Here is a 16486-nt window from a genome sequence, read left to right as displayed (position 1 = left end):
TTAAGTTATTCTTCTTGTCAATAGTTGCACTTGAAGATATTCCTGTGATATTCAGTGGTGTAAAGTTGCAATAGTGCATCAGAGAATCCCTTTCTCTCATGCCTTACTATATCATATACTTCACAGTCTATATGGTACTTCAAATCTTTTTTGTGGTCTTTAAAACTAGAAGTCACATGTCAGAATTACAGTATTTTATATATGTGGGAAAATTTGTGAATAAAATCAGTGTACCATGGCCATGGTCTGAAATGAGATACTAGGAAACTGTAATGTGGAATGATTTGTAATAGGGTTGTTACAGACTGTATAACTATGTAACTTCAAGCAATTTGAGTTATTACCTGCAGTTACTATGTCATCATGTGCCACTGTCTTTTTGGATCTTGATTTTGTTTCTGGTGTTTGGTTTCTTCTGTATTTTCACAACTTTTGGAAAAAGTTCATCAATAGCATTAAAGTTTCATTTTATAGTAAGGCATTTTATGGTTATTTTAACTTACAGCTTGCAAATCACAACTTGTTTTAACATGCCCACTTAAACTGTTACTTTGAAATATTCATCAGTGGGTCTTTTAGAGGATGTATCTCCAATGTATGTTGGCTTTCTTTGTGTCAGTTTGTTATTTTTGCAATTTCACTAACAATCTTTGAGCTCTAGATGAAGCTTTGCTTTTTAAATTTCCTACCGGGCTATCTGTTGAATTCTGGACAGTTTTTGCTTGCTAGAACTTGTTTCCCATAAATGAATATAAAAGTCTCTCTTAACCAGAACCCAAAGGTTAGTATTTTCTTCTCTATCCAAACACATTTTGCAGTGTTTCAGTTATTGTTTCTAGAGTGTATTCTAACAGCACGGATGTCACCTTCAATTTTTTTTTACAGACAACTGTTGAGTAATTAATGGGTAGGCATAGTTTTTTGTTTTTTTTCCTAAAAAAACATCATTATTAAATTTTCACACATGACACAGGCAATCTTACATTTCTACAAATGAAAAACAACATGACATCACATTAGTTGCAAACATTATACATCACAGACAGCACTGAAACAACTGTAGTTGCAAATGTAAATCACTTATAATATATGCAGTCATTGTCAGTTAAGCATTATATGGCTCATTCAAATCCTGCCTCTTAAACCTCATTCTTGCTCTGCATATATTTTTCCCACAATTCCCATTTTTTCCAATAAAGTTTGCTCCCTCCCTTTTCCAAAGATTCCAATTCCAGTTGTTTTACATCTGTTACTATATTCACTATTTCTAGTAAAGTTGGTGAACGTTCTTGAGGACAATTAAAATGATATGTGCAGTCTGGTTCTGTGGCATAGAAGGATAAATTCCTGATTATATTCAAGATGACCTGAGTTTGATAGATGCAGGTGTCAGGATTTGAGAAATGGAAGTAAGTAATTGATGCTGGCCCACCCATCCTGGAAAGGGGGGGGGTCCAGTCTGCTATTCTGCCACCAATAAGTGGATGCTTATGTGCAATCAAAGTCTTTAGACTTTGAGACACAGACATGATACAACCTATCCAGTGTTACTTGCATGTTTTTGGAAGCATGTATCAGCAAGTGGATACTGGCAGAGGAAGTTATAATTTTTACTCCGTTCACTCTCCAGCATGAGGATGTGTGGGTAATCATGATGCCCCAGCTTGCAACCACCATGGACAAATGTCATGACATGTTTTCAGGATTCCGAAAAGCAAAAACCTTGGCAAATGAACTCTTCCAAACTGACCCATGGAAGAACCAAAATGAATGTACCCAAGACCCTGCATTTATGACCTCTCCTCTGTCTTAAGACAGGTTTGATTTAGTATAAATAAGCATAGTTAAAAATTAAAATCAACTACTAGAGTAAAAAAAAAAAAAAACAAGACCCACCTTTTTATATACAACTCAGATAAAAATACAACATGATATGTACTCTACATAATGCAGTATGACTGCTAGAATAAAGAATGTAAAAACAGATGTTGTCGAAATGACATCCTTGAAACAGTATAAAGGAACATTAATGTAGCATTGCTATCAACTGCCAATCATTAGCGGACCAGAGATCCGCTGTGGTGACCCCTAACTGGGAAAAGCCGAGAGACACAAAATGCAGCATTGCTATGAATGTTTGCTAAAAAGTCATCAGTCAGCCTCATAATAACCTAACTGCAAAAAGAACAAACAACACCATTAGGGAAAATTATAAAGCATGACTAATGCAAAACATAAGAAGAACCTCGAGATTACTGCATTAATGTAACAGAAAAGTTATAAGTAGAGTTGCAAAAGTGTAGGTCAAAGGTCAAAGGACAAACTGATGTTAGACAAGTGTTGATAGACCACAGCTGGGAACTAATAAGTGTTAGCAGTATAGTACAGTTGTGTAAGTCAACTTACTTACCATAACAGTTACTGTTTAAATGGATCAGTGCTGCATTAGCATGCACTTTATAGGACATTCTCGTATGGGATTGGAACAGCCAGCCAGCTTCCAAAGCTTTCGGGCACCTTCTATATGTTATAGCTACTTCTATTCTTGAGAGAAGCAGTATAAAGACAGAAGTTAGGGTGTGAAAAACTTCCATACACATAATAATCACACACCCAGGCAGAAAAATAGCAAAAACTGAGGGATGGAGGGAGGGAGCAGCTTTTGCAGCAGTGATCTAATTGAACATCTACTGTTATGATATGTTTGCTTACATAACTGTATTATGTTTTCATTAGATCACTGCTACAGTAGCCTAAGCTATAGGGGATGAATAGCACAGCTAAGGCAGCAAGGGGGTAGGAAAATGGATCACAGTCCAGGAGCCTTGGGAGAATAATCCTAGCAAAGTCTGCTCTGTAACTGGACTAGGCATCCAGTTTGTAGCAGTTGGTAAAGGTGTGTACAGATGACCAAATTGCTGCCTCTAACACATTTCTAGAATCCAGTCCTTTTCAAAAAGCCACAGAAGTAGCCAGGGCCCTGGCAGACTGGGCTGTGACTTTGCCTGGAAGTGTGTTCTTATGGTGAGCGTGACAAACGACAATAACACAGGACAACCATTTGAAAACAGTTTGGACACTTTTTGTCCCTTCTTCTTACCTTCATAAGTGAAGAAAAGTTGATCAGAAGTCCTGTAGTCCTGAAGGTCTTGTCAGTGTAGTACCTGAGTTACCTGTCTACATCGAGAATGTGTAAATTTTTGTTTTTGTGTCTCTCTCTTTCTTTCTCAGTTTTAAGCTCTGGAAAATAAACAAGGAGATGAACAGCCTGGTGTAGTCTAAATTCTGAAATGACCTTGAACATAAAGGAAAGATTTGTTCTCAAGTTTCCCCTTTCCTTATGAAAAATGTGATAGGGTTGACTCACCATAAGGGCCTGTAACTCAGATACTCTTCTCGCAGAAATCATAGTATTGAATAACTTCATCCACCAACATAAAAACTTCAAATTAGCCTCATGAGCAGCCTCAAATGGAAAGAGTGGAAATTTTTAGAATACAAAGGTAAAATTCTACTGAGGAGCCACCTGCCTTCTAGGTGGGCAGATATGCAATACCCTTTCAAAAATTGTTTTACTAGAGGCAGAAAATAACTTTTTGTTCTGATTGCAGGCAAACAGATCTACCTACTAGATGTATCAATTCCTGGATTCCTGGTTCGACTTATATTCCCGAGGATCTGTCTTAGTCCTGCTCAGCTTATCAACAACAACGTTTTGCTTTGATAGAATGTAGGTAGCTTGGAGGGAGAGACTGAATTGAGCTGCTTGATCCCAACCTGCCATAGCTAGTCTGCAAAGGGGGTATGACCTGCGTCTCCTGGATTGTTTATGTACTGCATCATCTTGCTTGTATGGAACTCATGAGAATTAACATTTATTACTGACTTCAAACACGCAGCCATTGCAAAAATATAATGATCATAGTAAATAGCCATTCAACTAATCCAGCCCTAGATTCCCCAAACTAGAATCAATAAAATACTGTGATTTAGCTTTCTTGGTATTAAAACACTTTTGAAAGAAAGGTAAGCAGTGAATCAAGGTAGTTTCCAAGCATTTAGTTTGATGACCCAGTGGAGTCCCATCATCTCTAAGGTGGCATTCCTGTTGCCTTCAAGAGGCCCCATCTCTAGTTTATCCAGTACATGAAAGCTGAATCTTTAATGTCCAGGGGTTTCCAGGTGGTGCTTTTTCAGTGGATTTTTGAACACGTTAAGTCTTATGTCTGATAAATAGTCGGCTATTCTGACCTTTAGTTTGTTAATAAACTTCTGCAAGAACCACATTTGGACCTGTACTACAGAGAAAGGTATAGAATCAACTGCATTAGAAACAATGTTAACTAGTCTAAACCCAATTAAAGAGCCTGGAATGTTTCAAATAAAATTAAGACAAAATTAGAAATAAAATATGGCTCACCTTTTGCACTCACTTGAAAGCAAAAAAAATAAAGTAACTTCACAAACTACACATACAAAAAAATAGAAAAATGCAACCCATTAATAAAAACACAATCCCCTCAAAATGAAAGAAATTCTTATTAGAATAAAAAAGAAAGTTAAAAGTAAAAACAAAAAATAATACTGGCTACATCTAGCCAGATAGAAAATGTCATAACATGGAAAATTGTCTTTATTCTAAATATTTTAACTAAAATAAGTTAACACATATGGCCTTTTCTACCATAAAAATACACTTAAAATGCATTGTCACTACAGTAAACAATTATCTCAGTAGTACACTACAAGACCACCCATTAGACACTCTCCATATAAATATCTGAGTAAACTACCCAAAGCTGCAATCAGAAAAAACATGGACAATTACTACAGCAGAATGAAGTCACTAACAAACACTATTCTTACATAAAAAACAGAAAAAATGAATACATGGAATATGTAGGTGTCTACTTTGTCAGATACATGAAGTATCTTATACTGTAAAATTAGAGAACACCATATATACTCCAAATGCCGAGTGCCAACAAAAAGAAAAAACCAAGACGGGAACTGCAGGAAGAAAGCAAATCTCAAACATCACCCTTCTCCGTTAAACTTCTGCACCCCTCCATACCACCAAACTAATATATACTAACTCTGATATCGACATACTTCAGGGGAATATTCAAAGAAACAGAAATTTCAGACTTAATATATGTAAGTCTATATTTCTGGCCATTCTGTCTCCATGTTTTGGGACTCTCTCTATCAGGTCCCAAGATTTCAAGTGGTTACATATCACTACTGATAGATTAACTGGATAGATGAGATAGGACCCCCCCCCCTTGCAGGAACCATGGGTGTACTCACAAGGAAGTTTTTCTGGGTTTGGTTTGCTAAGATTTCATCAATCATATGCGTTGTGATGATGCATGAAGTCAACTAAGAATGACACACTTATAAATAGGTAAGTAGATAGACAGACATGCATATGTATGCACACATACATGTGTGAGATGGGGTAAAGAATTGAACTCTCTGTCCTTATATATATTATGTTTGTGTATATTTACAGCTAAGTAAATAAGTCATGTTGACCTTAACTTCTCGCTCTGCATCAAGAGTTCCTCCTACTTGTTCTTGGAGAAGAGCATATGCTCGCTGCAAAGCTTGGTACTCCATTGTCAGCTGCCGAAAGCGAAGTTCAGTCTCTTCTTTTGCCATACCCTGAAATATAAAAATCAAAACAGTTGTACCTTTAGACTTTTTAAATGTGAGAAAAACACTTTCAATAGACACACAGGCTGAGTGGCATAACTAAATGAGTTATAAAATATTTCTTCATTTCATTTTATTTATACAATATATTTTATTTAACAAAAAAGTTTACATCATAGCACTACTGAACATTTACAGGGCAATATAACTCCTTTACTCTCTTCTTTTTCCTAGTTTAAATTATTAATTTTGAAATTCTTGTCAATACAACCTGCCAGTGGATTTTGTTGAAATATGTTGATTCATAGGTTCATAGGAGATTACTAGGCTAATGGCCCAAGAACCTTTACAAGCCTAGACAATATAACTTGATTTTACCCAGTATATAACCCCAAGGGATAATATGGTAAAAAACTTTGTGTGTAAAGGACAGTACAGTTACTGTTGAAATTCTCAGAATTTGTAATCCGAACAGTGGTGCAATTGCTAAGGTTGCTGCCTCACATGGCTTGGTTCACTGGTTTGATTTCTGGTCTGGCTAGGGTGCTTTCTGTTTAATATCTGAATGTCCTTTCTCTCTCTCTCTCTCTCTCTCTCTTTCTATCTCTCTGTCTCTCTCTCTCTCCTTTTGTTTCTACATAATGCTCATATACATTCAGTGGATTTCCAGCACCCTAAACCTCACATAGGTACATGAACTGTGTGAATATATAAGTACATCCTGTGATGGACTGTCATCCCATCCAGGATATTTTCCTCAACCTAATAGTGACCATTTGCAAGTATAACCAAGCTCCTCTGAGACTCTGAAGAAGATAAAGTACATATTGGAGAATGAATGAACCAATGAAAATACTTTCATTTTGCCAGCCATATTAGGACTCTTAGTAACTAACCAAACAAAATCAAAAATGGAAAACTGCACTCTGTAGAAAATTCTGCAGAAGTTAATTATTTAACACTTTGAGAATTCTATAGAGGGTAGAAGTCTGTCAAGTAAATTTGTGGAACTGAATGGAATTAACATGTTTAACAGAATTTCACTGACTTCAGTGTATAAGAAATGCTTGAAGTGAAAAAATTTAGTAACTGTACTGAGTCATTATTTCATTAGATCACAGGCATCTGTAGCCTTTCTTGCCAAGCAACCATAGCTGGATGAAATACTAATCCATCATAGGAAACATGCACGCACACGCACACACACACAAACACACACACACACACACACACACACGCACGCACGCACACACACACACACACACACACACACACACACATCTAAGGAGCAATGTTTAAGCATAATCAGTTCTCCTATGTTTGTGTTCTTTGAGATACAGAGAAAAAGTGAAACCCATGTGGATACAGAGAAAGACATGCAGACTGCACTCCTACTTTATTACTTTATTTTGCTTTTTTTTACTCAGAATTTTTTTATTAATTTCCAAATATAACAACAGTTATAATTACGTTTATCTAAATGATTAAGATATTATAACATTCTATGTATAGTATTTACAAATGGCCTGGGTGAGAATAAGAAAAAACAATATGTGAAAATATTTGTTACACAATAAGAATCTGTGTCCATTTTTAATGTCTCAGTAAGAGAGAGAATTTTCTCCCAAGGGTTATTGAGCCATGTTTTAGGGGTAATTCTCAGTTCTTTGACTTTAATTTCTAAGAGTACTGTTTCATTTATTAGTCTCAAGAATTCTTCGATGGTGGATTCAGAGGATGATTTCCATTTTCTTGTGATGCACTTCCTAGCTACTGCTAGTATAGTCCAAAGAATATATAAATCTTTTTTATTCATTTCTGTGTTATCATTAACATTCAAAAAAACTGGAGACTTAGTACAAAGGAGTCTGTAAATATAGCTTGAAAAAATTTAGTGATTTCTTCCCAATATTTTTTTATGCTAATACAATCATATAGCATATGTATCCAGTCGGCTTCACATTTTAATGAACATCTCCAACAAATAACATCTTCAGATGAGTTAATTTTGGCTAACTTGCTGGGTGTAATAAATGCTCTATGCAGAAATTTCCATGTGTATATCTTCCATACTTGTAATTTAGATGTTAATTTAATGGGGTACAATAGATTAATTTTGCTTTCCATTCATAGGTTTATTAAATGTCCTGTTGTAATAAAATTCCAATAATTTTGATTGGGTTTAACTTTATAGTTCATTAAGACTTTGTATATTTTTGATGTTTGGTTTGTCCAATTGTAATTATTATAAATAACTTCATGCATATAATTTATGAGTTTAGGCCTGGCTCGATAAGATGAATTGTTAATTATTCTGCATAGATCTTGTGCGTATGATAATATACTTTGAAGCACTAGCCAATCTGTGTTTGAGATATCATATATATTTTTAATTTGTCAACTATCTTGCACTATTTGGTTCTTTATACAATGTTGCCAAAATGTAAAGTGTTTTTATTACCCAATTAGTAAGTGTGCTTTTATGGATCTAGTTAAAGAAATTTTTTTGTGAAGCTGAAAGGCATTAATAACTCTATGCATAATTTTATATCTGTATTGGTGTTAATAAATCTTCTGAATAAACTGTAAATGTAATTTATATACTTTAGATTAGTTGGTTTTGTAATAGTGTATTGAAAGTTGACACATAATATATTCCAAAGTTTATTATTTTGATCATTTAGCATAAGATTTTTTGTTATTTTATTTTCATTTAAGAAAATAATAGTATGTAGAGCTTTCCAGTTGTAAGAAAAATTTGGATCTATCCAATTTATGATTGTTCTAAAAATAGAAGCTTTGATATATGTCTCTATATCTGGAAAGTTAATTCCTCACAATTCCCATGGCCTAATGTGATGTGTGAAAGCTAACCTGTTCCATTTTGGAAACCAGAGGAAATTTAAAAGGATTTTGTTTATCTTTTTTTAAATACTTTTTATTTGGTATCATGGGGATAGCTTGTGCTATGTAATTTATTTTTGGAAGTAGTATCACTTTTATTATTTGCAATATATCCTCAAATTTCAGATAGATTTTGTTTCATTTTACTGTTTGTTCTTTCATGTTGTTTACAAAATTATTATACTTTGTGGTTAAGGTTGATTTCATATTTCCACATAGGGTTACTCCTAAATAATTTATAGTGGAAACCTGTTTACCAATTATATGATTTGTATTTAATAGAATGTCATATTTCTTGTTCAATAACATATAATTAGACTTTGTTTAGTTAAAGCGAAGGCCTAAAGTAAGATAACATTTTTCCACTAGCTCATCTAGTTCTTGTAAAGATTATTCTGATATAGACAGGGTAAGTAGAACATCATCAGCGAATATCATAATTTTTGAGTTAAGTTGGCAGTATATGTCAATACCTTTTATTTTAGGGTCACAACATATTAATGATGCAAATAATTCTATAGATAGCGCAAATAAAATGAGAGACATTGGACAATGTTGTTTTGTGCCCTTGGTTATCTCCATGGCTTCTGAAGTAAATGGCCCAAGTTTTACATAAGCAAGATTATTTATATATATATATATATATATATATATATATATATATATATATATATATATATATATATATATATATATATAATGGATGTATTGAAGTGAGGGAAAATTCATAAAGTTCTAGTGCTTTGAAAAAATACTCCCATTTTAGTGCATCACAAGCTTTTTCTATTTCTAATGCAACTATAAGAGCTTCCTGATTATCTCTATTTAAGAAGTCTATAAGTGTTAAAATTCTTTGAATGTTATCATGAGTGTGTCTATTGTATATGAGTCCTGTTTGATCTTCATTTATAATGTGTATCAAAGATTTCTTAATTCTGTTAACTAAAATAGACATAAAGATTTTATAATCGTTATTAAATAATGAAATTCATCTGTAGGAATTATATTGTTTAGGATCATTATTTTCCTTTATTATGGGTTTAATTAGCGAATATCTCCATGAGGGCAGTATTGTATTTTGTGATTGTATTTCATTTAGTGTTCTATGAAAGATTGATATTGCTGAAGTTGGGAATATTTTATATAATTCAATTATTATTCCAGCAATTCCTGGAACTTTTTTGCTTTTACTTTCCTTAATTTTTTTCAATAATTTCTTTATGGGAGAATTGTTTTTGAATATCTATTTTTAATTTTTCTGGTATTGCTTTTATTTTAGGAAAATTTAGATCGAAATCTAAAAAGCTGAAATGAGACTTGTCATCTCTATAATGTTTAATGTAATGATATTTAAAGGCATCAAGAATATCACTTATATCTGATACTTTTTTGTTTTTTCCTTCACTTCATGAATAATATTTGTGATATTATTTTCAATAGTTTGTCTTTTAATTGTCATTGCTAAATTATGCATATGTTTAGGCAAGATAAAGTATGAATTAAGTTTTAATTTTTTTATTGCCAAGCTAGTTTTATATGTCAGAATTTCATTGTATTTTTTGTTTAGTTCCTCAATTGCATTTTTATTGATGGATGGGTTTCTTGATTCATTGTTATTGATTTTTATTATTTGTTTTTGAATAGTGTGTAATTCTGATTCCCATTCTTTTGTTTTATTTTTGAACCATGAAGGGACTTTCCCATATAAATATGCTTTCAAGCTGTCTTTTAAGATTACTATATTTGATTCTTCAGTATAATTTGTATCTAGGAAAAACTGTACTTCTGAATCTAACCATGGTTTGAATTGTTTTATTTTTGTATTATAAGCCGGTATTCTTGTTGTATAAATTAATCTTTTATAGTCTACTTGATCTGAATATGGGCATGGAATTATGGAAAAATTATTTTCAAATTTAATTCCTGAGATATATACATTTTATCTGTTCTTGCTTGGGTCCCAAATCTATGATCTTGGTGAGAAAATGATAAAGAGTTATTTTCTTTGTATCTGTATGAATCAATTAGATTTAGACTTTCACTCCATTTTTTAAGAACTTTCCCTATGGGATTAAGATGAAAACTCCTTTTGTTAGTGGTCTCCAAATTATCCAGGATGCAATTAAAATCTCCTACTATTATCAGGTTGCCCTTATATACTTTGGTGATTAGGTCTACATGTTTTTTAACTGTCCCTGTCGATATGTTGGAAAACCAATATATATATATTTACCATTGTCCAGATTCTGTTGTTGAATTTCACTATTACAATTGCTATAAGGCTTTCTTTGTCTTCATAGTTATAAATGATTTGAGGGTGAGTAACATTTTTTCTCCATAAGATTAATACTCCTCTGCCCCGGGATTCATGAAGCTCGGCGCAAGGCCGGCGTAAGGCCTGCGCCGGCGGTGCATGGAATATCCGGCGCAGTAGCGCCATATACATATTAATGAGAGTGCACCGGAATCACAGACACGTGCGTAGTGTACGTGAGCGAGCCCAGGTAGGATGCGTCTGGAGGCGTGTCTAAGCCGGCATGAGGTGAGCAACCTAATGTGCTGACAGCCACGGTCCGCCCACAATAGTAATGGCAGCAGCCAGGTCCCGTGCAGAATGAAACGCACGTACAGTATGCAACATAGTCCCCGTTCCAAATTAACGGAGAAGCAAATAGAAGCCACGAAGGCATAAGTGTACCCGTCCAAGGAGCAAAGGATGCATAAGACCGCCTTCGTCCCGCAATGCACTGTCAGTGTTTACACTCAGAGAAGGTGTACAGCCGCATGTCAGCGCGCCGCACCGACATAGGAGCAGCGACTAAGGTCACCACCCGTCCCACTTTGGTTGGGGCAGTCTCTCCATGGACAGTTGTGTCCCGAAAAAACGTATTAGAAATGGCTGATGTGCTACGATTGTAGGACACAATGATATCCCGTATGTAATGTAATGGTAGCATGAATTGGTTATTTCTGTAACAGAAATACCGAAATGACACAATAAACAGAATAAGCAAGGAAATTGCCACAATAATAAGCAAATTATTTAGGCAAACAAGTGACTTTCTATGCTATATAGTGACCGTTTGTATGTGTCGGCCTGTAAAGGCAGATGTGAGTCCGGAAATATCCCAGATCGGAAAATGGAAAAGGTGGAAACCCCAGCAGCGACATGGGCATGGTCACCAGGGTTACCTGCTGTCCCAATGTGCCATGGACAGTCCCTGATTGGACAGTCGTGTCCCTGCAACAATCGTAAAATGGAAAATGACCCCGATCCCCTGCCATAAATTCCGCAATATATATGTAAATAGTAGCATAAAACATATACATTACGATATGGAACACAGACATAGCATAAGAAAAGAAATAAGGTACCCAAGCGCTTACAGAATAAGCTCATAGTATGGCGAACAAGTGAAGTTCTGTCAACTGCACTAGCCCTGGGTATGTGTAGTCCTGCGAATTCGAAGTGTCCACATAACATGCCCCACTATGGGCATTGGAAAAGGTGCCAACCATAATGGTCACAAGCAGTAGTGACAGTACATAGCCGGGTAGCTGTGCTGACATAACAACAGTAAGGAAGCAAGATACCTCAAACACAGGCAAACATGTGCATAGCAACATATCCCAGACCCAGCAACGTCTCTGTTGCATACACTGGATGGTGTATGATGAAGTGCAATATCCAGAAGCAGAACCCATGCATTCGGATGTACTACACAATAGCCTCATTGTACATGTCAGTGACACCCATGTATACCCCTGCACCCAAACCTGCTAGCATCCGTGTGCAGCTATACAACCACACACAATGTGCATACCTGAACTGTGGTAAGAAGTTTGTGTTAGGCAATGCCACAGCGGGCAAATCATTACCCACATGTCACCAACCCACCGCAGGTACAGATATGTAAATGGCTGCATGTGAATGTGTCAGCAGAATGTGTACATCCGGCATGTAGTATGTACCCGTCCAAACCATCTAGGTTTGCATACCACACGGTGCACATAAGTGTACACATGTGGACAAGTCGGTCGTTGGACCACCGCATCGATGATTATCTTTGCAGTGAAGTCGATCACATATAGCGGAACAGGTGCCTACCACACAGGGCGTCCTAACAGGGTGCTACAGGCAAAGAAGGAAACTGGGACATCACATGTGGAGATTAAGCGTGGCTGGACGGACAAATACACACGGTCTTGGTAAAGGTTGGAACAACATGCATATGGCTCGATGGATGTTGTTAAGTAAAATATATAGAAACACATATGAAGTTCCAGTTTACACTCTAAATACTATATAATGTATTGAATTGTACCGTACAATATGGCAGTAGAACTAAGCCTGCATGTAATTGGTGAAGCTAAGCTGTACTGTGATGGAATTCTGAACCTGGCAGTAAGCAGGACAGCAGGCTCATGTCTGTCATCATTAATTATTTGCTGGGTTACAGAACAATAAATGTATGTACATGCATAACAGCACTCCTTCCCCAGAGGAGGATGGCCTTGTGAGCTCAATCGAAGATAGCAGTACAACTCCCAACCAGAGAGACAAAGCAACGTATTAAGAAATTAACTGTCCACTGTATCGTAACAGTCTAGGGTCCTTGAAACAGCTACAATCACAAAAGGATAGTGTAATGTACAAGGTGCCTTGCAAGGCTGTGTTATTCCCATGAGAAAACAATTTAAAAGCACGAGCCCAGCACCCACGTATGTATAGACTATTGCGGACCATAGTGATGGAAATGCCCTGTGACCGACCACGTCAGTAAGGTGGGCAAAAGCTGATTGTAAACACTATATAAAGAAACTGCTTACTGTATAGAGTCAGACAAAACTCTCATACTTGGACTGTACATTATTTAGCCTGCCTGTGTACACTACTAAAACTTTCGAACCCGAGCCTCCTGTGTTATCGGCTGTCACTTAGAAAAGCCTACTGATAACTACAGTCTGGTTGTAACAACTTATTTCACATCGTGATCCTTGTAATCCGAATTCCCTTGGTAAGCTACAGGTCAGAGTGCATGGCTGGTTAGACATATGCGCTGGAGAATATGCATAAATGGTTCTTCTTGAATGAAAAGACCTCCGACTGAATTGTTGTGTGTAAAGAGGCTGTTTACTGTCTGATCTGTGGCTGAAAAGCGGAAAACTGGATCCCAAGAAGAAAACGTGCAGCCTTAAACAGGAGGCCCAGGTAAGGAGTGTCTGCCTTTTTGTGTCTATTGTAGATCAGGGACCAGACTACATTGTGTTTCTGTTAACAGTAGTGATATCGGGTCGAAGACCTACCCACATACTGTTAAATCTGAACATAGGTCAGGGGAACACACAGCAGAGTAAATAGTCATTGTAGACACTACAGTGGATACAGGGAAGGAGACACACGTGTTATGACAGAAGGGTACGTAGCAGTCGTGTAGAGGATATGGGAGATTATCGAAGCAACAGATCATGTGATCCGCGTTTGACGGGTGACGTGAAGAATATGCAATCGCAGAGAGCACATAATTGTGAGTTACGCAGCAAAATGGGGTAATAAATATGACATTGATGGTATATTAGGCAACATATCGTTACTGAAACATTGTAATCCCTGAAAATTTGATGCATATGTTCCAAGGTAAACACCTGTTCCACCCTGAGAGGGATATGCCCTCTCTGGCCAGTCGTGTCCTGTAAATAAACCGAACAAATGTCAAATGTCCTGATATCTCAGGACAAACATTTCCCAGATATATATCAAGATGGTAGCGTAAAACAGTAAATTTGTATGTGGAACAGCAAAATATAATAATAAACAGAATAAGCAACTGAAATGCTACAACAATTGGTCGCTCTCCTGGCAAAGCGTGAATACCTGTCCTATGTACTGGCCGTGGGTATGCATTTTCCAGGCAAATTACACGTTCTGAACACTAATGTCCCACATTGTGCATTGGAAAAGGTGGCAGCCCTAAGATGTGCAGGCGACAAAACAGCGACAATTGGGTATCCGTCATGCACATCGGTGGACTGAGGTAGTGTACCGAAGGGAATAGAACACTACAAATGGCTAAGCATCATACGTACACAGAGAAGATCATAATACAGTAGTACCGACCGCCCCCCCCCCCACAACACCCTACCACCTCAGATACCACATGCAGGATATTAAGCGGGAGGGCAGGATAGTCCCCACACGTTATCCTGTGGCAACAGAGGTAGCACAATGAACAAATGTAATAGAAGCTATTGAAACCACATCCCGAACACGTAACATACCTAGGGACACCCGAGTAAGAACACAGTACTAAAACAGAGTGAGGATATCTGTCAATTAATTGAAGTACCGAACCATCATGCAGGACAGGAAGGCCAGGACCCAACCCCGTGGCGTATAGACCGTGGACACCAGAAGATATCTGCAAAGTCAGAGAATTCCCCATCCACAAAGTAACCGCTATTCACCATCCAATACCCTGTATCTCCTGACGGAAACCAAAAAGGGAATGGCGGATGGTACAGTATGTATAAGCTGTAAATAATGTAAGAATACTTAGGGTAGCGTTGGTGCCAGACCCACACACTATATTCAATGCTATGAACATGCCACAGAAGTATCTTACCGTGGTACATATAAGCTATGCTTACTTTGCAATACCTATACATCCACATAGTTCGTATTGCTTTGCTTGTACAGTCAGGGTGACAGATACAGCCATACCCGGCTATCGCGGGGCTACTGTGAAAGTACAACGATATTCTCACAGGGGATGGCTAGCTACATTCCGGTGTCAACTCCACCCGGGGCCAGTCAAGCTCCACTTTAATTGGATGATATTCTGCTTGCGGCCCCTACCCAGCAGCAACGTATGGAAGATACAATATCATTATTGAGATAAACAGCAGAACAGGGACATAAAGTAAGCAAGCATAAATTGCAAATACAGAGAATACAGGTCAATTACATGGCATATCTGGTATCCAAGTATGGTAGAACATCACATGACGAATGGAAGGTAGCAATATAATAAGCACCCAAGCCAACTAACAAGAAGGGAATGATGTCGTGTCTGGGCCGACTAACACATGTTACATCTGGATACCAAACAATGCTGTGGAATCCGCTGTCTTGTTTGCCTTAACCTTTAATACACCCATGGCAGCACAACACATAGTACACCGGATTACAGTAGCAGAAACAGCATTATGCAGACTAGAGCGATTGATAGCCTTAACAGCTGTAGTAGGTCTCGTGAATAATCATAACACATGTTGTCAGACCGTAGATTGTAAGCGGAGATATATGACGTCAGTCTTGATGCAACAACAGGGAAGTAAGCAACGCCAAATAGATGACTACTCATTGCAGTTGGACACTGTGGCATGGTCACTGCCACATTGTGTACAGGCAGTTGTTGTAGCACCCATGGCAGTACAGGCCCCGGCCGTAATGTTACTAGACCACCCTCTCACTGTGAGAATGTGTCATGCAGTTGCCATCAATCTGCTGCAAGAGAAGATAGAATTCCTGACTCGTGCTACACATGTGTCATGTCTGACCATACCACTGAGTCAACCTCACATGGTGATTGAGCGTTGTACAACATGAAACCTATGAGCGTCACGTCTGACAGCTGTGTATGGTACATCACACAGTAGCCTATATGAAATGGCTTAAATAACTACACACAGACATGATAACACTGATATACCCTTAGATGATGCAGAGGTGACAGTTAATGTATGCGGATCATGTAGACAGAGTCCTACAGGAGCGAATGAAGTAGTTTATGAAGTAGTTATTGATAATGACATTGTAGCCGGCCAAACCCTGCAGCATAACGTGTCTGCTCAAGCAGCAGAATAGATAGCTTTAACACGTGCTTGTACTGTAGCGGAAAAATGATGTGTGGACATATGTCCC

General features: G+C 37.2%; 1 protein-coding gene across 1 annotated transcript in view; it reads right to left on the bottom strand.

Moving 5' to 3' along the window:
* The window catches only part of JAKMIP3 (Janus kinase and microtubule interacting protein 3), a 1929353-nt gene that overhangs the window by 723965 nt on the left and 1188902 nt on the right, over positions 1–16486 (bottom strand). The window contains exon 12 of the mRNA XM_044056811.1: positions 5539–5667. Coding sequence (XP_043912746.1) covers positions 5539–5667 — 129 coding nt within the window. The remainder of the gene's footprint in view (positions 1–5538; positions 5668–16486) is intronic.

Source organism: Protopterus annectens, chromosome 14.part0 (assembly GCF_019279795.1).
Source record: "Protopterus annectens isolate FY-2018-M chromosome 14.part0, PAN1.0, whole genome shotgun sequence".
NCBI classification, from domain to species: domain Eukaryota; kingdom Metazoa; phylum Chordata; order Ceratodontiformes; family Protopteridae; genus Protopterus; species Protopterus annectens.
Note: the sequence above shows the minus strand (reverse complement) of the source record. Positions and strands in the feature narration are given on the sequence as shown.